Below are 27,259 nucleotides of genomic sequence, written 5' to 3' on the forward strand. Positions count from 1 at the left end.
CCAGTATGATGTTGTAATGGAGTGGTTCCTGATATTAGTGGGAAACCTAGTTTCTCACCATTAAGCATGATGTTAGCTGTAAGTTAACCAACTTTACCAAGTTGAGGAAGTTCCCCTTTTATTCCTAGTTTTCTGAGAGTTTTTTTTTTTTTTTAATTTTTTTTTTTTTAAACGTTTATTTATTTTTCAGACAGAGAGAGACACAGCATGAACGGGGGAGGGGCAGAGAGAGAGGGAAACACAGAATGGGAAGCAGGCTCCAGGCTCTGAGCCGTCAGCCCAGAGCCCGACGCGGGGCTCGAACCCGCGGACCGCGAGATCGTGACCTGAGCCGAAGTCGGACGCTTAACCGACTGAGCCACCCAGGCGCCCCATCTGAGAGTTTTTAAACTTCACCCATTGTGAATGGGTGTTGTACTTTGTCACATGCTTTTTCTGCAACTATTTATTTTTATTTATTTTTTAAATGTTTATTTATTTTGAGAGAGAGAGATAGAGACAGAGAACAAGCAGGGGAGGGGCAGAGAGAGAGGGAGACACAGAATCCGAAACAGAGCTCAATGCAGGGCTCGAACTCACGGACTGTGAGATCATAACCTGAGCCAAAGTTGGATGCTTAACTGACTGAACCCCCCCATGCGCCCCTTTTTCTACAACTGTTGATATGATGTATGATTTTTTTAAATCTTGTTGATGTGATGGGTTACATTAATTTGTTTGAAGATTATTTATTTTGAGAGAGAAGGAGAGTTTGCATGATCAGGGGAAGGGGAGACAGAGAATCCCAAGTAGGCTCCCTGTTGTCAGTGCAGAGCCTGACGCTGGGCTCAATCCCACGAACCGTGAGATCCTGTCTCGGGGCTCCATCTCATGACCATGAGATCATGACCTGAGCTGAAATCAAGAGTCAGGTGCTTAACCGACTAAGCAACCCAGGTACCCCTCCATTCATTGATATTTAATCAATGAGTGTCTTCATATTTAAAGTGTTTCTTGTAGATAGCCTATAAATGAGTCTTTTTTTTAAATTTTTTTAAAAATGTTTTTATTTATTTTTGAGAGACAGAGAGTGAGAGAAAGAGAGAGCGAGAACGAGAGAGAGAGCATGAGTGGCCAGAGAGAGAGGGAGACACAGAATCCAAAGCAGGCTCCAGGCTCTGAGCTGTCAGCACAGAGCCCGACATGGGGCTCAAACCTGTGATCTGTGAGATCATGACCTGAGCTGAAATCAGACGCTCAACCAACTGAGCCACCCAGATGCCCCATAAATGAGTCTTGTTTTTTTTTTTTTTTAATGTTTATTTATTTTTGAGACAGAGAGAGACAGAGCATGAATGGGGAAGGGTCAGAGAGAGGGAGACACAGAATCCAGAGCAGGCTCCAGGCTCCGAGCTGGTCAGTACCTTGTTAATGGCAGAATGCCCCCCCCCCCCCCCACTGTTAAAAAATGTTTTAATGTTATATTTTATATTTGAGAGAGAGAGAGAGAGACAGAAGAGGGGCAGAGAGAGAGAGGGAGACAGAATCTGAAGCAGGCTCCAGGCTCAGAGCTGTCAGCACAGAGCCTGATGAGGGGCTCGAACTCAAGAACCGTGAGATCATGACCTGAGCCAAAGTCAGATGCTTAACCGACTGAGCCACCCAGGTGTCCCATAATGGCCTTTCTCCTTGCCAGGCTTCTTTGAGGGAGCCATTCTGCCGGGCCCTGGTTGGAAAGGGAAGAGCGGATCTATTGTGGGAGAGGAAAAGCAGCAGAGCAAGTACAACTTCCCGGTTATCTGTCAGGCGCGGAAGGGGAGAGGTGACCCTCCTCCTAAGGGTTTTAATTGAGTTTTTTTTTAAATGGTTCCATTTTCTTTCATTTCTTAATATATCAATTATACTTTTTTCATAGTTGCTCTACTGTTTGCAGTATATATAAATATAGAGCTAATCCAAGTTCACTTTCAAATAATTCTACACCACTTCACAGTTAGTACCTGTACCTTGTAATGACAGAATATTCCTAAATTCCTCCCTCCCATCTTTTCTGTCAATGCTGTCATTCATTTCAGTTATACAGAAGCACATGTAAGCGTATATGTGCTTAAGACTATACATTCAAACATATTGTTGCTATCATTACTTTGAACACTGTTAGATCAAGTAAGTATAAGAAAAATCAGAGTTTTAATTTTACCTTTGTTGATTCATTCTCTGATGCTCTTCTTTATATAAATCCAAATGTCTGAGCTGTATCATTTCCTTCTCTCTGAAGAATTTCTTTTCACATTTCCTGCAAGGTAGACCTATGGCAACAACTTCCCTCAATTTCTGTTTGTTTGAGAAAGTCTTTGTTTTCACTTTTGAAGGATGATTTTGCAGTGTACAGAATGCTAGGTCTTTTCCCCCTCTCAACACATTATTTCATATCATTCTCTTCTTAGTTGTATTATTTCTGAGAAGTCAGATGTAATTCTTATCTTTGCTACTTCATGGATAAGGCTTTTTCCCCTTCCAGCTTCTTTTCAGTACGCGCGCGCGCGTGTGTGTGTGTGTATTATCTCTGATTTCTTGTAGTTTGTGATATACATACCTAGGTGTATTTTTTTGACACGTGTCTTACTTGGTAGTCTCAGAGCTTCCTGGATTTGTGGTATGGTTTCTGACACTAATTTGGGAAATTTGTAGTCTTTTTTGATTCAAATATTGCATCTCTGTTCTCCTGTCCCCTCCCGTCTGTTCCCCTCCTCTCCCCTCCTCTCCCCTCCCCCCTCTTCTCTTCCCATCTCTTCTGTCCTCTTAAGTTTTTTTACATGCTGGACCAGAATCCCAGAAGTGTTAATATAGGCATTTAATACTACAGACTTTGTTCTAAGCACTACTTATGAATTTTGATATGTTGTATTTTCGTTTTTATTTAGTTGAACAATACCTTGTGGTGTCCTTTTGATTTCTCATTGATCCATGGGTTATTTACACGTAGATTATTTACTTTTGAAACATTTGGAAACTTTTCACATATTTTTTTATACTGATTTCTAACTTAATATCTTTGTGTTATATAATTTCTTTTAAGTTTTTTAAGATTAAAAAAAATGACACACAATATGGATTATTGTGTGTAATGTCCTGTGTGCTTTTAAAAAGAATGTGTATTCACTCTGCTCCTCATATATGGAGTTTTTCTATAAATGTGAGGTCAAGTTGATTTATACTGTTTAAGGTCTCCATATGCTTACTTATATTTTCTGTGTACTTGTTCAGTTACTGAGAAGAGGCTTTGGATCTCTCTTACTGTAGTTATGGATTTTATTAATTTTCCCATTTTCTTTTTCTGTCAGTTTTAATTTATTTTGAAGGTCTCTTATTAGGTGCAAAAGAGTTTAGGATTTTTTATCCTCTTGATAAATAGGTCTCTTTATCCTGGTAATATTCCTTGTTCTGAAATTTATTTTGTTTGTACTAATGTTGTGAATTCAGCTTTCTTTTAATCAGTGTTAAATTGATATTTCTTTCCCACACTTGCACTTTTGATATCTTTGTGTCTTTATAATTACATTTTAAAAAAAAGTGTATTTATTTATTTTGAGAGAGAAAGCAAGCAGAGGAGGACAGAGAGATGGAGAGAGAGCATCCCAAGCAGGCTCTGCACTGTCAGCGCAGACCCCGTCGCGGGGCACAATCTCAGGAACTGTGGAAGCCTGGACTGAGCCGTAATCAAGAGTCTGACACTCCCCTAACTGAGCCACCCTTAAAGTGGTTTTCTTATAGGCAGCGTATAGTCTCGAGTTTCTTTTTTCAGTGTTATAATCTTTGCCTTTCACTGGAGTGTTTAGTTAATTAGCATATGATTATTGATATTCTTGTATTTAAAGCTATCATTTGCTAATCCTTATTATTGGCCTGTTTCATCTTTTTTTTCTGTCTTTGTCATTGAATATTTTTTATGATTCCATTTTGGCTGCTTAGTAATGATTCTTTGTTATTTTATTTATTGATTGCTTTGGGGTTTATGTCATACATGTTTTAATTTATCAGAATCTGCCTTCAAATGATATTATGCCATTTCACATATTGTGTAAGCATATATAATTCAGGGTTGCCCGGGTGGCTCAGTCAGTTGGGTGTTGACTCTTAATTTGGGCTCCCAGGCATGGGATTGAGCCCTGGGTCTGGCTCTGCACTGAGTGTAGAGTCTACATAAGATTTTCTCTCTCCCTCTGCCCCCTCCCCTGCTTATGCGTGTACATGTGTTTTTTCTCTCTCTCAAGAAAAAAAAAAACAAAACAAAAGAATATACAGTTTAGAATTTACATACTTGTAATTCTACCTTTTTTGGTTCTGTGCTATTTTTGTCATATTTAAAATTTTTTTATATATTATTAAACCTCACAATTGTTACTAATTTTACTCTAAGCCTTCAGTTATAAAGAGATTAAATATTTAAAAAGTCTCCCCCCCCCCCCCCCCCCCCCCGAACTTTATTTATCTTGAGATAGCACAAGCATGGGAGGGGCAGAGAGAGGGAGAGAGAGAGCATCCCTGAAATCAAGAGCCAGTTGTTTAACGGACTGAGCTCCCCAGGCACCCCGAAGAAGTCTTTTATATTTACCCATGTAATTACTGTTTCTAGTGTTCCTAATTACTTTGTGTAGATCCACATTTCTTTTGTTGTTTTCTTTCTGCCTAAAGGACAGCCTTTAGCATTTATTGTAGTCTTGCTTTGCTGATTAGTTCTTTTAGCTTTTTTTGTTTGTTTGTTTGTTTAAAATCTGGAAGGCAATTAAAGTTGACCTTTGAAGAATGTAGTGGTTAGGACCCCCCCCCCCCCATAGTAGAAAATCTGCATATAATTTTTGACTTCCCTAAAACTTAACTTCTAATAGTCTGCTGTTGACCTAGAAGTTTTACTGATAACGTAAACAGTCAATTAACACATATTTTGTATATGTATTATATACTGTGTTCTCACAATAATATAAGGTGGAGAAAAGAAAATGTTTTTAAGAAAGTGATATGGAAAAGCAAATACATTCACAGTGGTGTTTTGTATTTATTGAAAAAATTGTATAAATGAAGTCATACAGTTGAAACTGGTGTTGTTTAAGGGTCAGCTATATATTTTGCCTTTGCTTTTGAAAAAATATTTTAGCTTGGTATAGAATTCTAGGTTAAAAGTTTTTTTTGTTTTTTTGTTTTTGTTTTTTTTTGAGTTCATTTATGTTGAGAAGGAGAAAGAAAGTATGCACAAGTGGGGGAAGAGCAGAGAGACAGGGAGAGAGAGAATCCCAAGCAGGCTCCCTGCTGTCAGTGCAGAGCCTGCTGCTGGGCTGCAGCTCACAAACTGTAAGATCATGACCTGAGCTGAACATCAAGAGGCAGATGCTTAACCAACTGAGCCACGCAGGTGCCCCTGTTTCTTTGGTCTTTAAAGATTTTTTATTTACTCTTGTTTTCTAACCTGCATTATTTCCATGAGAAATCTGTTTTCATTCTTAACTTTGTTTCTTAGCAGATAAAGCATTTTTTTTTTTCTTTTTCAAAACTCCCTGGCTGTTCTTACCATTTTCTCGTTATTGTTGGTTTTTAATGATAAGTAGTTTGATTGTGATGTGGATTTGTGGATTTTTCTTCATGTTTCTTGCGCTTGGAGTTAGTTGATCAGTAGTAGATTTTATAGTTTTCATCAAATTTTATAATTTTTTTCCTGCTTCTTCACATTTTTTCCCTCCTACTTTCCTTTGGGTACTCCAGTGACATAGGCTGCTTAACCTTGTCCCACAGCTCACTGATTCAGCCCTGTACTCCAAAACTCCCCTTTTAAAGTCTTCATTCCTTCTGTGCTTCATTTTTGATAGTTCCTGTGCTTTGTTCTTAGACTTGTGTGTGTGAAAAATTTGTGGCTTTTATCAGACACTTGAATACTACATAATTAAAAAAATATTTTAGCCAGCATTATTACATTGGATCATGTTGGTAGAAGACATACAACTGTTGGTTGTTTCTTTTCCCTCTGCCTCTTTCTCCCAAATATGGATTACAGGCAACTAAAGTTTTGAAAATATCTGTTTTTTTGGCTAGCCTGTTATAGAATCATTGTTGACTTGTGAGTCTAATTTAAAATTTTTTGAAGTTGGGTGTATTTTTGGCTCCAGTGAATACTGTTTAGTAGGTATACCAATTGCATCTTATCTGAGGACTAACAATTGTAGCTAGCCATAAAACAAAAAATCATACATGTTCTAAATATTTAAAAGATTCATTAAGTTGCCTGTAAATCACAACATAAACCGAAGTATGTATGCCTTTCCTTAGAGACTCTCAATAAGACCAAATATGCAGTTTTATCTCCAGTGGAAAAGGGGGAAAAAAAGACCGTATTTTATTCAGTCAAGTTCCAAATGAAGTAGTTTGTATTTTGTGGGTTAATTTACATGGAAGATGTGTATTTTTAAGCACTAGAATTGCTCTCAGCAGTGAGATGCTCATGCAATGAGAGTTATTTAGGTTGAGAAACTAAGGAAAGAGTAGATTTGTGGCATTAGGTTACTCCTTGTGTCTCAGCTCCTCCCCACTGCCCTCTCTTACTTCTTTTCCACTTCTTGATTTTGATTAGATTGTGTATTTGTAATGGAATTCCACCATTCCATATTATTTAAACTGTGTATTATGGAACAGATATGCCTTTTTTTTTTTAATTAAAAAATTTAAAAAAAAAATTTTTTTTTTTAACGTTTATTTATTTTTGGGACAGAGACAGACAGAGCATGAACAGGGGAGGGGCAGAGAGAGAGGGAGACACAGAATCGGAAGCAGGCTCCAGGCTCCGAGCCATCAGCCCAGAGCCCGATGCGGGGCTCGAACTCACGGACCGCGAGATCGTGACCTGAGCCGAAGTCGGATGCTTAACCGACTGAGCCACCCAGGCGCCCCTAAAAAAATTTTTTTAAATGTTTGTTTTTGAGAGAGAGCACAAGCAGGAGAGGGGCAGAGAGAGAGAGGGAGACACAGAATCCAAAGCAGGCTCCAGGCCTTGAGGTGTCTTCTAAGAACCTGACACGGGGCTCAAACTCGAGAACTGTGAGATCATGACCTGAGCTAAAGTTGGATGCTTAACCAGCTGAGCCACCCAGGTGCCCCTGGAACAGATACTCTTGAATTAACTTAGAAAGGTGGAGTTAAGGTGGAGATCTCTTTTTGAGTAAAATCATACAGATTTTTCCCTCTTGTTATGTGTAATTTTTAAAAAGAGCTGTTAGAATCTTTAGCTAAAGTTTTATATTTTTCTTGTTAAAACATCTGATATTTCGGGGGGCACCTGGGTGGCTCAGTTGGTTGAGCATCCAACTTTGGCTCAGGTCATGATCTCACAGTTCCTGGATTTGAGCCCCACGTTGGGCTTGGCACTGTGACAGCATGGAGCCTACTTGGATTCTCTGTCTCACTCTGTCTGTCCCTACCCTGCTCACATGCACTCTCTCTCAAAAATATATAATAACTAAAAATTTTCTTAAATCTTTGATAATTTTTAAAACTTAGAAATAACTTTTTAAAAAAGAAAATGTTATGGGAGCGCCTTCAGTCAGTTAGGCATTTGACTTCGGCTCAGGTCATGATCTCGTGCTCTGTGAGTTCAAGCCCCGGGTCGGGCTCTGTGCTGGCTGCTCAGAGCCCGGAGCCTGCTTCAGATTCTGTGTCTCTCCCTCTCTTTGCCCCTCCTATGCTCATGCTCATGCTCATGCTCTGTCTCTGTCTGTCTCTCAATAATAAAAAAAACGTTTAAAAAGAAATGTTACGATTTTGTTTAGTATGACTTTTGTCAGTGAAATTTGCTTAATTTGTATTCATTGCTTTCTTTGTAATACCTTTTCTTCCATGTGGCATATTTTCATTGGGTTTATGGACATATGTATACTTCAAGGGTAAGCAAGGATATTCTATTAAATGAGTGGGAAAATTGACCAACGCTAGTTTAGGTTGGTATGTGGAAATAGTATATTTTTGTGTTTGGTTCTCCACCCAGTTTTTTCTTCTTTGCTTATTTGGTACATGGTAAAAGGACATGAATGAAGAACATCACTGCGTTTTCTTTAGATGACTTTTAAACTTCATTAGGCTTGTATGTGAATGGGATGGAGAACCTCAACTCGTTATTAGAAAAAAGTATTTGAAAAGTAAAGTAGGTGGTTCCCAAAGTGACCCTGCCCAGCATGGAAACATTCATGTTTCTAAAGTAATCTATGAAGTTTGTTTTTGTAAGTTTATTTATTTATTTTGAGAGAGAGTATGCAAGCAGGAGAGGGGCGGGTCGGGGGGGATGGGTAGAGAGAGAATCCCAAACAGGCTCCGCACTGGCAGCACAGAGCCAGATGCGGGGTTTGAACTCATTGACCATGAGATTGTGATCTGAGCTGCAGTCACATGCTTGACCAACTGAGCCACCTAGCCCTCCCCCCCACCTTTTAAAGTTTATTTATTTATTTTGAGAGTGTGCAAGCAGAAGGGTGGAGAGAGAAAGCATCCCAAGCAGGCTCCTCGCTGCCAGCACAGAGCCTGACGCGGGGCTCAGATGCACGGACCGTGAGATCTTGACCTGAGCCGAAGTTGGACATAAAGCAATCCATGAAGTTTAATCAGCCTAAACATGATTGGCTTTCTCCTAAAACTTACTCTGGGACCTTTCTTTCTCATTTGTGGAGTCTCTGTTATTAGAATAGTGATTGGTTTGTTTTTATGAGATAACGTCTCTTGTACTTGATGAAAATCTGTTTGACAGTGTGATGATGTGGAGTGAGGACAGTATCAAGACCAAGTAGCAGACAAGTAGTAGTGAAGAATGTTTGATTTGCGGAGCATTTGAAGTCTTCTTTCTTTCTGCATTTTGAACGTTGATTTTGCTACAAATGCCGACTATTTTGACACCTGATTTTAGCATCTCTTTCTTGTTTTTCACATTTATCTGATGGTTTGTATTGAGTGGTTTGTATTACAGCAGAGATTTTATTTTTTATTTTTATTTTATTTTTTAATGTTTATTTATTTTTGAGACAGAGAGAGACAGAGCATGAACGGGGGAGGGTCAGAGAGAGAGGGAGACACAGAATCTGAAACAGGCTCCAGGTTCTGAGCTGTCAGCACAGAGCCCGACGCGGGGCTCGAACTCACGGACCGCGAGATCATGACCTGAGCCGAAGTCAGCCGCTTAACCGACTGAGCCACCCAGGCGCCCCAGATTTTATTTTTTTTAATTTATTTCATGTTTGTTTATTTTTGAGAGAGAGAGAGAGAGCGCGCAAGCGAGCGAGTATGCAGAGGAGGGGCAGAGAGAGAGGGAGACACGGAATCTGAAGCAGGATCCACGCTCTGGGCTGTCAGCACAGAGCCCGATGCGGGGGCTCTAACACACGAACTGTGAGATCATGACCTGAGCCAAAGTCAGATGCTTAACTGACCCAGGCGCCCCTACATCAGAGATTTTAGATAGATGATTCAGAAAAATATTTATTCATTTATTTATTCAGCAGAAATTTAGGGCTGTTTGTCTTTCAGGCATTTAGTGAACGTAAACAGGGACAACAAAAATCCTGACCCATTGGACTTACAAACTTTATACTTCTTTTTTTCTTTTTTAGTGTTTATTTATTTATTTTGTTAGAGCATGAGCAGGGGAGGAGCAGGTGTGGGGTGAGAATCCCAAGTAGGCTCTATGCTGTCAGTGTAGAGCCTGACGTGGGGCTTGATCCTGTGAACTGTGAGCTCATGACTTGGCCTGAAATCAAGAGTTGGATGCTCAACGGACTTAGCCACCCAGGCACCCCAGACCTTTTAGTTTGAAGCATGTTGATTAATATACGTCTGTTAGAACACATTCTCACCTTTCATAGTCATTTAATTTACTATTATTTGCATATACCTTGTCTTAAAAATGATTGTTAAACTAATTGGAAATGATTGGAAACTAATTGTTTAGACAGGTCTTTATTTTGTATTTTTCCTAAACATATCTAGATCATGGGGGTGATTACAGATCCGTTTTAGGGTATATGATACTTTCTTTCAATTTTTTTTTTAATGTTTATTTTCGGGGAGGTGGGGAGGAGGGACAGAGAGATGGAGAGAAAGAATCCCAAGTAGGCTCCATGCTCAGTGCAGAACCCCATGCCAGGCACATTCCTACGACCTTGAGATCATGACCTGAGCTAAAATTAAGAGTTGGACGCTTCACTGACTAAGCTACCCAGGCGCCCCAATACTTTTAATTTTTAAAAATCTTAACTGCAAAGTATAACAGTTCCTTCATCTTAATACTTGGAAGAAATGGTTTGTTTTAAAGGCTTTAATCTTTCTGTTTTGGAAGGTAGCCTTCACCTGAATTAAAGATTCTTGCTCTGACCTGTGCTGAAGCCTTATAATCTCATGGATCTACTCCTCTAATGAATTTGTAGCACTTTATTTCTCGCTCATTGTTGCCTTTGTGCTGAACGTTAAAGCTGATGGTAATTTCATGACTAGGAAGTAGTTTTTTCTTATTGAAAATTGTGTTGCTTGAGAAGCAAGTACCTTCAATACTAAAACTGTGTTGCTGAAGAACTATAACTAATATGTACTTTAACTTATTGTTGCAATGTATAAATATTTGCAGTAGACTAAAATAATTATTTTCATGTGATTTTCTTAGGTGGTCTCACTTACTTTATAACTGAAACTTTAATATGTTTATCTTAGAAGCTGAACAATTATTTATTATTATTAATATGCCTCCCCCTCCGCCCACCTATAGCTAAAATCTAATCCGCTCTTTTTTTCTTTCAACTTCCTTTCTCAATCAAAATGTTAGACTTATACAAGCACTAGCAGCAACTCTATATCTGGATCATTGAAGCGTTTGGAAGATACTGCAGCTCGATTTACAAATGCAAACTTCCAGGAAGTCTCTGCGCACACAACTAGTGGAAAAGATGTTTCAGAGGCTAGAGGGTCAGAGGGAAAAGGGAAGAAATCTTCAGCTCACAGCTCAGGTCAAAGGGGAAGAAAGCCTGGTGGCCGAAATCCAGGAACGACTGTGTCAGCAGCTAGTCCTTTCCAGCAAGGTATTAATTATGATGTTTTAGTTAACATAATTGTTCTTGCGATGATCAGTAGCAGTTAAGTTTTGTAAAATAATTTATTTTTTCTTTATAACTAATGGATAATTGGAGATTATTTTACGAATAGTTGCTGTAGTGAGATTACTTAAGACTAGTCTTCCTTGTTAAAATGTTTCTGGGACCTTTTATGTTATGACATGTGCTTCCAAAGCTGAATTGTAAATTTTAATGTTTAAATAGATGTGGAATAAAGTTTAAGTTTGGGGAGAAAAAAAGAATAAAAGCTGGAGTTTTCCTTTCTGCTCTATAGAACAGTCTTTGTTTTTAATAAATTGTTATCATTTATCTTTCCTAATTAAACACTAGAATAGTTAAAGCATATATTTTTAGTAAGTAAACAAATACTGCGTAATTTGTAGGGAATCTAAATAGTTCTCAGAAAATAATAGCTGTTGATTATTAATGCATTTATTACAAAGTTTGAAGTTTAAAGTAGAATTTTGCTAAGTTTACATATTCTTTTAGTAAGGCTACTATAACAAGATGCCCATTTAATTTTGAATTTTAGTTTAACAACATTATTTTTCAGTATGTCTCAAAGAAATGCATGGAAAATATTTATACTGAAAAAATAATCTGTTCCTTAACTAAAATTCAAAATTAACTGGGCATGCTATATTCTATACGATAACCCTATTTTATGGAGAACAGAATAACGCAGCTAAACTTTACAATCCATTAACCCTATGTTCTAGGTTTTTATCTTGTGTTAATCTTTAAGAATTTTTTTTTAATGTTTGTTTATTTTTGAGAGAGAGAGAAGGCGCGCATGCGCGCAAGCAGGGGAGGGGCAGAGAGAGAGGGAGACACAGAATCCGAAGCAGGCTCCAGGCTCTGCGCTGTCAGCACAGAGCCCAGCGCCGGGCTCGAACCCATGAGCGATGAGATCATGACCTGAGATGAAGTTGGATGCCTAAGTGACTGAGTGACCCAGGCGCCCCTATTTTGTGTTAATTTTTAACTTGAACATAAATATTTTGAGAAATATAAATGTTAAAAACTGTTGGAGATAAATGTATTAGTGAAGTGTACAATATATATACCTCCTTCCCCCAGTTTTTTGCCCCCTAGGAATAAACGAGAGGGGACAAGTTGTCTTTTTCTTTACTTTCAGCTTTTGCTGTTAATAAAAATTTGAATATGTAGAGAGACGGCTAAGTGCTGATCTTTCATTAAAAAGTTTATATATTTTAAAGTAAATTATTTTGGGCTTCAGGATTTTCAAGTCCTAGATTTTTTTTTTTTTTATTTTTGCCTTATATTACAAAAAAATCAGACAAGTAGAAAAAGAAATAAAATGCCAAACCTGCTGTTTTAGTTTAATACATTTACTTTATATTTGTTGTTATTTTTATTCCACTGTGGGAAATAAGTAGTAAAACCTTAATTATTTTTAATGTAACTATTTACATTTTGAATGTGATATTAACGAATTCAGTTATCTCTTTTCTATAATTAAGACCTTATTTTCCACTGTTAAAAATTGCATTTTTTAGTTTTTAATCTTTGAAGTACTAATCCATTTAGAAAAGAAACACCTCATTTTCTTGAAGTTTATAATGTTGAAGAGTCTTTTCCTGCCTCTGTTGAGACATGGTAGAATGATGTTATGTTTTCATATCTGAGGTAATATTCAATAAAAGTTTTAAAAGTTGAAATTTAAAGATAGGGTATTTAAGATGCTTGGTTTTATTTTTTTCATTGTGGGCAATATGTGAATTTTAGAAAATATATGTTAAAGTATTGCATATACTAAATGTTTGAAAGTATTTGCTACACTGTAGTGAGCTTTTAACACCAGCTGTAAAAACAAAAATGTGTGGAAAAAAGACAGATGGTGACAGATCAGAATGGATAATAAAGAATTTCTTTATAGTTGCTAATTAAGTGGCAAATTAGTTATCCTTAAATGATTGATGTAATGTAAATGGCTTCTTAATATGTATGTTTTTCTATACAGATATAACTTGAAAATGCTCACATAGGTACAAATAATTTTGTAAGTGAATAAAATGGATATTCTCTTCAAAGAGTTAAATTTTAGACCTATTAATGTTCTTCCTTTATAAGCCATTTCAGAAGAGCTTAAGATTTAAAATTCAAAACCTTGAAACTTTAGTTAAAAAGAAATTCTTTCTTGTGTGTGGGGGAAAATACTGTTGTAAATATTTAGGTGGATTTATGTGTGATTATATTTTAATGTGCTCTGCAATAAAATTTAACCCTTAGCTTGAAATTTCCCTTCCATTCTGATGCAACACTTTATTTTGAGCTTTTGTTTTTAAGACATTAATTAAAATATGATACAGTGTAAGTTTTATGAAACGTATTAGATGTGTGGTCACAACTGAGTCTGGTGAGCCTAGAGACAGTTTGGTGAATTGGGATGGTGGACCAAACTATTGTTTCATCCCAGCCATATTGTTTTTCTGCCAAGTAACTAAGCACCTTTATCTTACAGTGGCATAGTGGGCTACTAATGTTCTTTAAAGAGTGAGGAGAGAAAAAGCAGTTGTGAAAGGGATTCCTTAGGGTGCCTCTCTTATGATTTTACTTTCATAAAAGCAATCGCACAGTGTTAGTGGCTGATTTCTTTATGCAGCTGCAGAGGAAGTGGACTGGGAGAATGTAAGGTACATAGATTAGGGTTCCATGTGATCATTATTATTTTATCAAATCCATGTTTTGGTGGGGTAGATTAACTGAATGGCAATACTCACTAACACTGTCTTGAAGTTAAAACTCGGAACTTAAAATCTAACAACGTCTTTTGGTTCTGGGTGTGTGTTGGGAACATTTAAATCTTCAGTAATTGAAAAAGAGGAAGTTCTCCCAGTTATTCAGATTAACGGTAGTAGTCTTGTCAAACTCTCTTTGAGAATTGCTGTTCTTCAGTCCTTCCTCCAGCATACACAGGTATTTGGGGAAACACTGAGGAATGTTGCCATAGCAAAAGGTAGGTCGAATAAAGCACATCTTTTGTCTTGGTCACTGTAGAAGTAATAGCTTACAATTTAAGAGTTAATACTCAGTTTAATAACTATGAAATGACATATTTTTTAAAGAAAGTTTTATAGATAAACTTGATTTCATAATCACCTTTTTTAAACTCTACTTTGTTACATAGTGTTATCCTAAGTTTTATAGTTAGTTTTTTCTTCTCCATCTCTTTTTGATGATTGTATCATTTCTATTGCTCATGGGAACTTTTGCATCCAATTTTTTTCTTTTCCTATCCCCCCCCCCCCTTTTTTATTTTACTACAGGCAGTTTTTCAGGAACTCCAGGCAGTGTAAAATCATCTTCGGGAAGTTCAGTACAGTCTCCCCAGGATTTCTTGAGCTTTACAGACTCAGATCTGCGTAATGACAGTTATACTCACTCCCAACAGTCATCATCAACCAAAGATGTACATAAAGGAGAGTCTGGAAGCCAGGAAGGGGGGGTAAATAGTTTTAGTTCCATAATGGGTCTCCCTTCGACCTCAGCTGTTATTTCACAGCCTAAAAGCTTTGAAAATTCACCTGGAGATTTGGGTAATTCCAGCCTTCCTACAGCAGGATATAAACGGGCTCAAACTTCTGGCATAGAAGAAGAAACTGTAAAGGAAAAGAAAAGAAAAGGAAGTAAACAAAGTAAGCATGGGCCTGGTAGACCTAAAGGAAACAAAAATCAAGAGAATGTTTCTCATCTCTCAGTTTCTTCTGCTTCACCAACATCATCGGTAGCATCAGCTGCAGGAAGTGTAACCAGCTCTAGTCTTCAGAAATCTCCTACCTTGCTCAGGAATGGAAGTTTACAAAGTCTTAGTGTTGGCTCGTCTCCAGTTGGTTCAGGTAGGGATTTGCCCCCCCCCCTTTTTTTTTTTTTACTTATGCCCCCGTCCCCTTTCTTGTACCCCAAAAGGGAAATTAAGCTATTATTATGTTAATACTTTGAGTTGCTGAATGACATTTACTTGTCTGAATGAAAAGAAAATTGTGTCATGTAAGATCTTAGTTCGGTATTTGGACAAGATGTTTGGCACTAATCTGATAGTTTGCTTAACTAAAAACAGGCTGAATAGTTTATTTATTGGTCATTCAGTTCTTATGAAATACCTGGAATTAATTTCCCATTTTTGTTTTTGCTTTACCTGCAAGTATTTTAAAACCAACTCAGAATTCACAATTGAGGTGTGAGAGTTTTGCATAGGTTTGCACTGTTTTTGATTGGTGCTTGTGTTGGGGCTTCCGTTCTCTAAAGTTTACATTGTTTTAGTTTTCTCAGTTCCTCACACAAATTCTACTTGAAGTACTCCATCTGGAATATTTTTTAATCAGTAATAAATGATTTGAAAAATGGACTTTAACAGTCATATTTTATTTCAGGAGATACCTGAAATGATTTATGTTCATTTTGTTTTCAAGTATGTTTAGCAGTTTTGTTTTGTTTTTTTACCATTGACTTTACTATAGTATGAATGAATTTTATATATGTTGTTACATCATTGGGATGCCTCTTTAACCTATACTTTGCATTATGAATATTTTCAGTTCTTACAGATTTTAAGGTTCATGTTTTTAGACACAAACTTAACAGTTTAGATATTACCTGAATGCCAACATCTGTCTTTTAAATTGTTCTGGAATTTGAGGTAAATGGGAATTTGCTCCCATTCTAAGGGAGTAAAGAGCATATGTAAAGGTCAGAAGTGAAAATTATTAACTATAAGTATCATTTGTGCTAGGGTCTGTTAACGCTTTATGTTTATTATCTTGTTTAATCCCTACACAAGTTTTACAAAATATGGGCTATTTATTTGCCCCTTTTACAGCTGATAATCCCAAGGCTTAGATAGGTAAAATAAATTGCCCAAGATCACAACGGACAATTTCTTTCTTTCCGTTTTTCTTAGCCAGCTTCATTGCCACAGTGGATCTGTTTGTTTTTGAGGAATGAGTAGAAACTGTGACAGGATTGTTTCATTAGAAGCATTAAGGATGGATTTAGAGCATGATTTCTCAATCTTGGCACTGTTGACATTTTGGCCGGGACAATTCCTTACTGTGCAGTCCTGTCCTGTGCATTGGTAGGGCACTTATCAGGATCCCCAGCCTCTACCCACTAGATGCCAGTAGCATCCAAAATTCCCCATAACCCCTCAGTAGTGACAATCAAAAAATGTTGGGGGAAGGGTGCAAAATCTAAACCCACTATTTTAGAGGGGAATAATTCAAATTGTAATGAGAAATAAATCCATTGAAAAAATTTATATTTTATTTTTATATTGTTATATAAAAATCTGAATATACATTTTATTTATATGTGTTCTTTTAGACCAAAGGGTTTAGCAACTAGGATTAACCCCTAGTCACAACAAAATAAATTTAGACAATTTACTTAAAAAATTGAGTTCATACTCATTTTTTAGCAAGAGACATAAGTAATCAGGTGAATAACTTACTAAGAAAATTAAGCCTGAATTTGCTTTTGTGAAGAGATCCTCACTGATTTCCTATATACATAGAAGCATAGTCTGAATATTACTGCATTTCAGAAATTGCATTGATTCGAATAGATCCTGTTTGAAATACACATCCTCAAGTTAATGGAGTTAAATCTTGATTTACATCTCTGAAAAGATTTTCCTGTTACAGATTTAGGGAGATTTTAGCCATGGGAGATTGTGTTCTTTTCACAATAATTACTTTCTGAGGGCAATGTTTGTGGTATATCTATAGGAGAAAAGCATGAATTTGTGTCTTTTTAACCTCACCGTTAGGTAAAGAAATTTAGGGAGAAACTCCCATAAATATCATTTCATTAAAGTAAATGATGTAAATTTAGACTTGCCAAGATTTTTTTTTTTCTTAAAATTGTGTTTAAAAATAACTGAAGATTTATGTTTTGTTAAAGCTATAATCATGGACTAAGATTACTTAAAATGATTTGAGATAATATATCCTTAGTATACATTTTAATAAAAGTTTTATGACTAGATCAGAGCATACCCTTATTGATAAGCTCACTACTAAAAAGTCTATTCCTTACTTAGAAGAACCTGGCTAAATACCATGGATATTTAGGAATTATGCCCTCTAAATCATAAGTTAAGAATTGTTAACCGCTGTTGACACATAGTATGTACTACACAGTGTCTTTTTGTTTTCTTTTTGTTTTTCAATGTTTATTTTTTTGAGAAAGAGAGAAACAGAGTGAGAGAGGAGCCAAAAATTTGAGCCAATAATTTCACTTGCAAAGTTGAATGTCTTACTAGTATGAAAATGCTAAATTTTCTTTGAACTAATTTTAGATTGAGAAGTTAGTAGTTTTGTAGTTTTAAAACCGGGAAAATTTTTTTCCCATATAAGTAAGTAGGAGGGAGAAATGTATACTGTATACTGTGTTATCCAGAATTGTTTTTGCATGATGACCTTTTCAAAAGATTTGTTTGCTTTCACGACAAGTGGATAATTTAGTAATGATGAAGGTGACCTTTGTAAGCACTTGTTGGCTATGATGTTAGACTATAACATGCTCTATATAATCGTAGCTTCATGAGGCAAGGGGGTCTGTTTGTCATGTTCATCGCTGTCTCCTCACTGCCAGCACAGTGCTTTGTATATAATAGATTGTAAACATATTTTTTTAAAAATGAATGAATACTATTAGTAATTACCAAGAACATGTCATGTGGTTAGTAGTACCTGTGTGATTTTTAACTTCTAAGTGTTTATAGCCAGGTTGCAAGTGAAATTATTTATTTATTTATCATATAGTATTACAGACCAGTTTAGGATGTGTTAATTAAGTTGGAAAAGACCATAGAGAAGTTGGGATTTGAATTACACTTCGGAGTAGGCAGAGAAACGCCCACAGCAGTATCAGAAAAGAAAGTAAAGTTGTATTTGAAGGATAAATCTAATTGAAACAAGAAACTTGTGTTTGTGGGATAGGTGGAGGTAATGTGGACTAAGTAGGACAGGATGAGTTTGTGGGAAGTTGAAGGTCAGGCCGAAGAAATCCATCTTCCAGGCTGGTCTTAGAATAGACATCCTGGACTTAATTCTGGCAACTTACTGTTAAAAGAACTTCAATGACAGAAAAAAATACATTGCTTCCATCAGCTTGCAGTAATCGTTAATGTCCTGTATTTGAAAGCACCTAACAGTTTCCAAAGAACTCTTAATTAGTATCTTACTTGTTCCTAAGAACAACCTTGTGAAATAGGGCAGCTGCTATTATCATTGTTGTATGTTCTCTGATTTTACCACAACTAGGAGATATAGCAGAAGTAGAATCAGATCCTTGTAATGTGATTGTCTTAAAATTGTTAGAAGCATTGACTTAATAGTAATCAAAGTTTTATCATGACATATTCAAATTATAGTAGCATGTATGTAGCAAAATATTTCTTCTAGGAACTTCAGATCCTGTCAGAGTAGAAATCCAGAAAATATCTGTAAGCTCCTTGTCTGATCAAGGGTTTGGATTGTAAGATTTTTATTATAAGTTGAAGTACATCTTGATAAGTGATTTACTGTTATAGTGACTTGTACAAAATGGGAAATCAGTGTGTTGTTTTAAGTGGCTACTAAAGGTTGTAAGCTTGGGTGTATAGATTATGTTAAGCTTTTTTTTTTTTTTTTTTTTTTAATGTTTTTATTTTATTTTTGAGAGAGACAGACACTGTGAGTGGGGGGAGGGGCAGAGGGAGGAGGAGACACACCATCTGAAGCAGGCTTCAGGCTCTGAGCTGTCAGCAGAGACCCCGATGCAGGGCTGGAACTCACGCAGGGCTGGAACTCACGGACAGTGAGGTCATGACCTGAGGCTGAAGTCGGACACCCAGGTGCCCCTGTGTTAACCTTTTTTTTTCCTATACGTATTCTAGACAAGTAGAGCTTTTGAAACATTGAAAATTAATACAGCATTTGGAAAAGTTGACCTGTTGTATTTGTCCTTTTTTCCTATTTATCTTAACCACATTACAAGAGTTTGTGATTTACTAAAGTGAAAGTTAACATTTTTTTCTTCATAAAAGTTAACATCTTATTTGAGAAAATTCTGGTTTTCATTAAATGATAAGTAGTTGATGGTTTAGCATCAACTTATTTTCTTTGAGCATCCTTTCAAAGTTTCTCTGTTTTTTTATTTTTGAATTGTATTTATTTTTAAAGTTTATTTATTTATTTTGAGAGAGAGAGAGCAGGAGCAGAGGAGGGGCAGAGAGAGAGAATCCCAAGCAGGCACCACGCTGTCCATGGAAAGCCTGATGCAGGGCTTGAACTCATGAACTGTGAGATCATGACCTGAGCCGAAACCAAGAGTTGGTCACTTAACTGACCTAGCCACCCGGGTGCCCCATCCCCCCTGTTTTTAAAAATCTTAGTCTCTAGTTCTTTAATATAATGCTGCCATAGCTTTGCAAGTTAAGGTACTTGAAATCTATTTTAGTGATGGAATTCTTTAGTGGTGATAAATGCTGTAAAAGAAGATTCTAGGAAGGCAGTTGTTTGATTCTGACCTTGAGTACTTAGTCATGAAGTCTTGAGGTTTCATGGAGATGAGTTATTAATATGAATAGATCACTTTAAGAGAAGTTTGTTCTTGTGGCGCCTGTGTGGCTCAGTCAGGTAAGCGGACGACTTTGGCTCAGGTCAAGATCTTGCGGTTCACGAGTTTGAGCCCCATGTCCGGCTTTGTGCTGACAGCTCAGAGCCTGGAGCCTGCTTCGGATTCTGTGTCTCCTTCTCTCTCTGCCCCTCCCCCACTCACGCTCTGTCTCTCAAAAATTAATCAATAAATAAAACATTAACAAATTTTAAAAGAAAAAAGAAGTTTGTTCTGACTTCTACTGAAAAGTGAAGGTTATGAAAGTTTAACTTGAGCCCATGTAACTATGAATGGGTTTGTGTTCAATATATGCTTATTTATGTTATATCCTACTTAGGTTAATAAAATGAAATTGAGAAGTCTTTTCCTGGTAAAATGTTTTAATTAGGAATAGTCTGATTCTGTAAACAAATAAGGGAATCATAAAGATACAAGTAATTAATAAATTCACAAGAGTAGACTTAACAGTTATTGAACAACTTCAAACCCATCTTAATGACTCAAGTTCATGGTTTTATATATATTGATTATGTTGGGTCATAAACGAAAATCATAGGATATTGGATGCTGCTAAGACCAGAATATACCTTGAAATTTGCTTCCTCAGAAAATCCTCTGATTTTTGTTTTCGTCTTTGATGATTTGAAAATTTGCTGGCCCTGTACTATGTAGGTCTTTTTGCAAAAGTACCAGATCAAAGGCCAGAATAGCCATATTCTGTTTATCCCCCCCCTCCCCCCCCGAGAAAATCCTTTTGGTATTATGAGTGTCCTTTGGTTCTTTTTCTGCACCATTCCAGACAACTACCATTTCTCTATAATGTACCATTTCAATCTTTTCAGTAGCCCTCACTCACTCTCTTTTTTTAAATCTCACTTGAATTTGTTAGTGAGCATTAAAGATGGCAAATTCTTCCACCATGTCTTAGTTTTTCAGTATCATCTGGAAAGGACTTCATTAAACTCATCAGAAGTTTGGTTTTTCAACTGTAGCTAATGTGAAGGTTTTTTTCCTTTTTTAAAAAAACATTAGAACGATTAAAAGTGAGTGCTTGCTTGCCTCTGCCTTGCTTTGTCTTTCTTATTTCAAGTTATTTGGAGGGTGCCCATGATTGGACTTGACTTCTGAGATATGCATATGTGTAGATGTGTGAGTGATGGTTGCCTAGAAGGCTCTGTTGTACACATGATTCCCAGAAGTCATATTTTTGGTTAAGTAATTCCAGAGAATTTCCAGATATTCTTCTTTTAAAAAAAGCCCAACTGTGTTAGCCACAGAGGAATACCTGTTGTTTCCCTGGTTAGCAGGCCAGGTCCTTTGGGTCACAGACTTAGTCCTGTGTCAGTTAGCTTTTCCTTTGGAATGCCATACAGAAATTTATTTTTCATTTTCTCAGGAGCTTTTGCTTTTAGCAGTGTTTTATTGCCTTATGTCGTCCTCTGCTTGTTCTCTTCATTTGGGTGGAGCAGAAGAATAAGAGTGATGGCTTATTCATTCATTATCGCCATCAAAAATGAAAGAAAGGTACAAGAAAGTAAGCTGGGTGTAGTTTGACAAGTTTTATATTAAAATCATAGATTTCTGCTCATATATAAACTAATTTTTTGTACTTGAATTGTAATGTCTAATTGACCACAGAATTCAGATGTTTTTGACAAATTGTTCTCGTCTAATGAATTATATAAAACACATTAGTTTATCACATTGCTGACTATACTCCCTCTTATTATGAATCCATTTTTTCTTACACGCTTGTTTCACAGATTAATTTGTAAGCCCTTATGTCTTTTCCTCTTTTTTTTTAAAAGGTTTTTTAATGTTGGGACGCCTAGGTGGCTCATTTGGTTAAGCGTCCGACTTTGGCTCAGGTCATGATCACAAGGTTTGTGAATTCAAGCCCGGTGTCAGGCTTTGTGCTAACAGCTCAGAGCCTGGGGCCTGCTTTGGATTCTGTGTCTCCCTCTTTCTCTCTGCTCATCCCATGCTCATGCTCTGTCTCTCTCTGTATCTCAATAATAAATAAACATTTAAAAATTTAAAAAAAATTGTTTTTAATGTTTATTTATCTTAGAGAGAGAGACAGAGACAGAGTGTGAGTGGGGGAGGGGCAGAGAGAGACAGAGACACAGAATCAGATACAGGCTCCAGGCTCTAACCTGTCAGCACAGAGCCCGACATGGGGCTCAAACCCGCGAACCGTGAGATCATGACCTTACCCTAAATTGGCCAACTGAGCCAGCCAGGCGCCCCTTTTCCTCATTCTTTGTATACACATGCACATGTACACATTCCCGCACTATCCCATCAAAGAGTTGTGAGAATTCCATCATGTTTGGTCCTTCTTCCCATCACATTATCACATGCCAGATACTGGTTTATAATTTCTATTCCCACACTTCTGTTTGCCTTTCTCAGCTAGACTTTGAGGTGAATGTTTCCTTGATTTTCTGGCCTATTTTCGTTTTCTACCCTCGAATCACTGGCAACTTCTCCTGATTCCTTTCTCCTCCCTCCCAACAGAAATTTCCATGCAGTATCGGCATGATGGAGCTTGTCCAACAGCTAGTAAGTTGTCGAACTGGGTTGGTAACCCAGGCTTTTTGACTTCTACTTTAGTGTTTTTTTTCCTATTATATAATGCCACCCCTGAACCTCTTAAGTTTTAATTTTCCATAATGCAGTTGGTCCTTAATTGGGTTTTTTTTCTCCTACAGAGATATCTTAACTTGTTGCTTGTCTTGTGGTCAGGATCCATATTAGTCCAATTGTGACCAAATTTTAAGTATTGTTGGCTTTTTAATATGGTGTTTCTTGTGACTTCTGTTCCCTGTTGAAGTAATATTTTTAGAATTTCGTTCCCACTAATCTTAATGTTAATATAATTTTTTAATATTTGTATGTTGATATTAGAATTCTTGCTTTGACCTCTATATATGTCGAGACTATTATACTGAAGTCTAGGAAATGAGAATTTTTGATTGGGTTAGATGATAAAATGAAGTTTTTCTTTACAATAAATACTGCTGAGTGTAGAATTTGTTGTGATCGATTTACCTTTACAGAATTGAATCCTACAGATACTTTAGCAAGAAAGACATTACATAGACTATGAAACATCTTTTTAAAAGTAATTTTATATATGTATTAAGAAAATTTGTCACTATTATGACAATATATCTAACATATTAAATTTATTAGGTGACAATAAATTGGCAAATGAAATACAATATTTAGAAATTTATACCATATAAAAACTGAGCCAAGCTTACAGTTTTAATGATTCAAACAATCATACATGATACTTACTGAGATTTTATTATACTGTTTCAGTCTATGCCTATGTATTTCTTTTGTGTGTTTGAGAATGATCTTAACCTGAAGTCCTTTTTTCCTTACTTAAAAGCTTTCTCAGAGTTGCTGAATGCAATACACAATGGTAAGTTTTATTAGAATCTTCTCTAGTGGTTCATTTATCACAAAGGTTGCCTTTTATAGAGAACCCGGGTTGAAAGCTTGCATGTTCTATTGATACAATGAAACCCAGCTCTGCAGTGAGGCAATTGTTCAGCCCCTCAGTGAGAACTTTCTGTAGATTGCCTACAGGAGGATGCTAGGTCAATATAGTTCATCAGTTTCGCTTTTATTGTCTCTCTGGAAGGCAAAATGATAATAGTGTTGTTCTAACTTTATGAAACTCTTTTTTTTCTATTTTTGTAAATAGTTTTTCTAGTTCTTTTGAGCTCTCTTGTGGCAGTGCAGTTAGTAATTGGTACTTAGGTCAAGAATTAGCTCCTTCTTCCACAACTTGAAATGTGAATTTTGTTTTTGGGATTTAAAAAAGTTACTGTGTAGAATACTTTTACTGCATTGCCCCTATATTTTATATACTGAATAAATGGAAGATAACCTTTTAAATGATGCTTAATTTGGAACCAGGTTTTTACAGGGGAGTTGCATCTTCTGCAGAGTTGGGTTCTAAAATCAGGACATGAGGCAAATGCTAGCTTTTTTCAATATTGCAGTGTAATTATAATGAGAGTCACGTTTGCAGTAATGTTTGAGTGATTCTTCGGTTTTGAAGAAAATTTAGTGTTCAAAAAAACTCTTTTGAATCTAGTGTCCTTTTTGTTGCTTGTTTTCAGTTATTAACTGACGTAACTTACCTGCTCAAGATAGTTTATGTAATTCTAAGAGGTTTTTGAGCACATTTTTATTAACTTCATGAAATCTTGCATATTTTGATAATGTAGTTTAATTTGCAAGTCGCTTTGTGTTGTATTTGGAGTATATTGTCAGATGTTTACAAATCTATAGCAAGAAACCAATGGCACGATGAAAAGGCATAGACACTTGTGTTGATTCTGAGGGTTGGGGTGGTCAGGATGGGAAACCCATTTTACAAATGATCATTTTATTAATGAGTATCTTTATTTATAATCTTTGCTGCCCTGTGTAACCGGAATTGCAGACTCTCAGTGAATTCTCCAGATAACATGGAACTCTTGAACTTTAGGTATCTAGAGGAAAAAGGGATTGGAAGCATTCCTGAAGATAAACTAAATATGTTACTATTCTTTGGTAGGGAAGCATAAAAACAGAAGAGGTTTAACATCTTTTTCAGTTTGCATAAATTTGGCTGTCTAATTTTGGAATATTAGAGTTTTAGAGACATAAAGAAAGTTTGAAAAGCGTATGCTTGGAATAATAAGAAAGTAGATTTTGTGGGGAGCGATTGTGAATGAATTGTCACATAAATCCTTTGCCATTGTTGGCCAACAAAGTACTGGAATATGTCAATTTAATGGGACAGTTGTCATGTTTTTCTCTATAGGTGAATGAAATTAATGTCCTGGGATTAATAGAATGAACACAGGTTTTCTTTAAAATTTTGTGTTTCTTTAAAAGATTGTGTTTGAGAGAGAACACTGTGGTAGTATAGTCAGATATTTGTGTGTTCTTAGTCACATAATTTTGAAACATGAAATAAATAATGTTTTTTTTTATATCTTCCTTTATTTTATTTTATATCTAGAAGTTTGTACCTCTTGACCTCCTTCACCCCTTTTGCCTCCTCTCTTGCTTCTGTTTACCTAAGCAACCACCAGTCTGTTTTCTATATTCATGAGCCTGGAGTATTTTGGATTTTGTTTTGTTTTAGATTCCATATTTGAGATCATATAGTATTTATCTTTTTCTTTTCTATCTGACTTAACTTCACTTGGCATAATGCCATTAAGGTCCATCACTTTGTCACAAATGGCAAAATTTTGTTCATTTTTATAGCTAAATAATATTCTGTCGTATGTATATATAGCACATTTTCATTACTGTTCACCCATTGATGGACATTTAGGTTGTTTCCACGTCTTGGCTATTTGTAAATAATGTTGCAGTGAACATGGGGTGCACGTATTTTCTCAAATTAGTGTTTTCATTTTCTTTGGATAAATATCCAGAAGTGGAATTACTGGATATATGTTCAACTTTTAATTTTTTGAGGAACTTCAAACTTTTCCATAGTGGCTCCACCATTTTACATTCCCACCAACAGTACACAAGGGTTCCCTTTTCTCCGCATCCTATGATTTCTTAACTTTTTGATAATAGCAGTTCTAACAGATATGAGGTGATGACTCAGTGTGATTTTGATTTGCATTTCCCTGATGATTAGTGATGTTAAGCATCTTTTCAAGTGTCTTTTGGCCACCTCTACATTGTCTTTGGAAAAATATCCATCAAAACCAGATGGTTTGAGGATTTTTTTGTTATTGAATTATATGAGGTTTTTAAAGTATGTTTTGGGGGTGCCTGGTGGCTCAGTCGGTTGAACGGCACACTCTTGATTTTGGCTCAAGTCACGACTGTAAGGTGGTAAGATTGAGCCCCATGCTGGGTTCCGTGCTGATTGTGGAATCTGCTTAAGATTCATTCATTCACTCTCTCTCTCTCTCTCCCTCCCTCCCTCCCTCCCTCCCTTTCTTCCTCCCTCTTTCGCTTTCTCTTCCTCCCTCTTTCGCTTTCTCTTCCTCCCTCCCTCTTTCACTTTCTTTTAGTTCCTCCCTCCCTCCCTCCCTCTCTTCCTCTGCCCCCTCCCTCCCACCGTCTGTCTCTGTCTCTCTCTCTCTCTCTCTCTCTCTCTCTCTCTTAAAAAAAACAAACCAACAATACATGGATATTATCAGACGTATGATTTGCAAATATTTTCTCCCATTCAGTGCACTGCCTTTTTATTTTGTTAATGGTTTCCTTTGCTGTGCAGTGCCATTTTAGTTTGATGTACTTGAGGGGTTTTTTTGGCTTTGGTCAAATCCAGAATATCATAATTCATGTTAAGGAGCTTACCGCCTATGTTTTCTTCTAGAAGTTTTATGGCTCAGGGTCTTATATTCAAGTCTGCAATCCATTTTGAGTTAATTTTTGTGTACAGTGTAAGGTAGTGGACCAATTTCATTCTTTTGCATGTAGTTCAGTTTTCCCAGCATCATTTATCAGAGACTGTCCTTTCCCCATTGTATATTCTTGGCTCCTTGTAAATAACTTGACTCTACATGCATGTGTTTTTTTCCTGGGCTTTCCATTGTGTTCATTGATCTGTGTGTCTGTTCTTATGCTGATATCATATTGTTTTGATTGTTATGGCTTTGTAATGTAGTTTGAAATCAGGGAGCATGAAGGATCCAGCTTTGTTCTTTGTTCTCAAAATTGTTTTGGCTATTCAAGGTCTTTTGTGGTTTCATACAAATTTGGGGTTTATTCTACTTTTGTGAAATACTATTAGAATTTTGATAGGGGATTGCACTGAATCTGTAGAGTGCTTTGAGTAGTATGGACATTTAAACGATACTATTCTGATCCATAAACGTGGAATATCTTTCCATTTATTTGTGTCTTCAGTTTGTTTCGTTGATGTCTTCTAGTTCTCAGTATACAGATCTTTCACCCCCTTAATTAAATTTATTCCTAGATATTTTATTTTTTGATGTAATTGTAAATGGGATTGTTTTCTTAATTTCTCTTTCTGGTAGATTGTTTTTAGTGTATAAAAACACAACAGATTTTTGTATGTTGGTTTTTTATCCTGCAACTTTACTGAATTTGTTTATTAGTTCTAACTGGTGGAATCTTTAGGGTTTTCTATAAATAATATGTCATCTGGAAATAGTGACAGTTTTACTGCTTCCGTTTCAATTTGGATGCTTTTAATTCCTTTTTCTTGATAGTTGCTCTGGACTTAATATTTTTTATTGCAAAGAGAAGAATAGTAGTGATGCCTGGTGAAGTGGTATTTTAACCTAATGAGGATTTGAGGGAGAAATACTTGGACTTAGTTGGGAAAATCCATGTTTGTGTTCTCTCTCTCTCACTTTTTTTTTTTAAGTGTTAGCTTATTTTTTTAAATTGTAAAATACACATAAAATTTGCCGTTTTAACCATTTTTGAGTGTTATATTCACATTGTTGTACAACCAGTCTCCAGGAGTTTTTAATCTTGTAAAACTGGCACTCTGTAGTTACTAAACCAACAGCTTTCCT

General features: G+C 36.3%; 1 protein-coding gene across 17 annotated transcripts in view; it reads left to right on the forward strand.

Annotated features, from left to right (window-relative positions):
• MLLT10 (MLLT10 histone lysine methyltransferase DOT1L cofactor) overlaps window positions 1-27,259 on the forward strand; it is a 237,176-nt gene that overhangs the window by 153,323 nt on the left and 56,594 nt on the right. For 8 of the 17 annotated variants that reach the window (XR_009617657.3, XM_078450363.2, XM_078450361.2 and 5 more), the window contains 4 exons: window positions 10,820-11,072; window positions 14,396-14,965; window positions 22,248-22,292; window positions 23,131-23,163. Coding sequence is in view for 16 of the 17 variants with exons in the window: in XM_078450363.2 (XP_078306489.1) it covers window positions 10,820-11,072; window positions 14,396-14,965; window positions 22,248-22,292; window positions 23,131-23,163 (901 nt within the window). In the remaining variant the exon portion in view is untranslated. The remainder of the gene's footprint in view (window positions 1-10,819; window positions 11,073-14,395; window positions 14,966-22,247; window positions 22,293-23,130; window positions 23,164-27,259) is intronic. The other 9 variants (XM_078450364.2, XM_078450367.2, XM_078450371.2 and 6 more) reach the window with 5 other exon arrangements.

This window comes from Panthera onca, chromosome B4 (assembly GCF_046562875.1).
Source record: "Panthera onca isolate mPanOnc1 chromosome B4, mPanOnc1 haplotype 2, whole genome shotgun sequence".
Lineage (NCBI taxonomy): Eukaryota > Metazoa > Chordata > Mammalia > Carnivora > Felidae > Panthera > Panthera onca.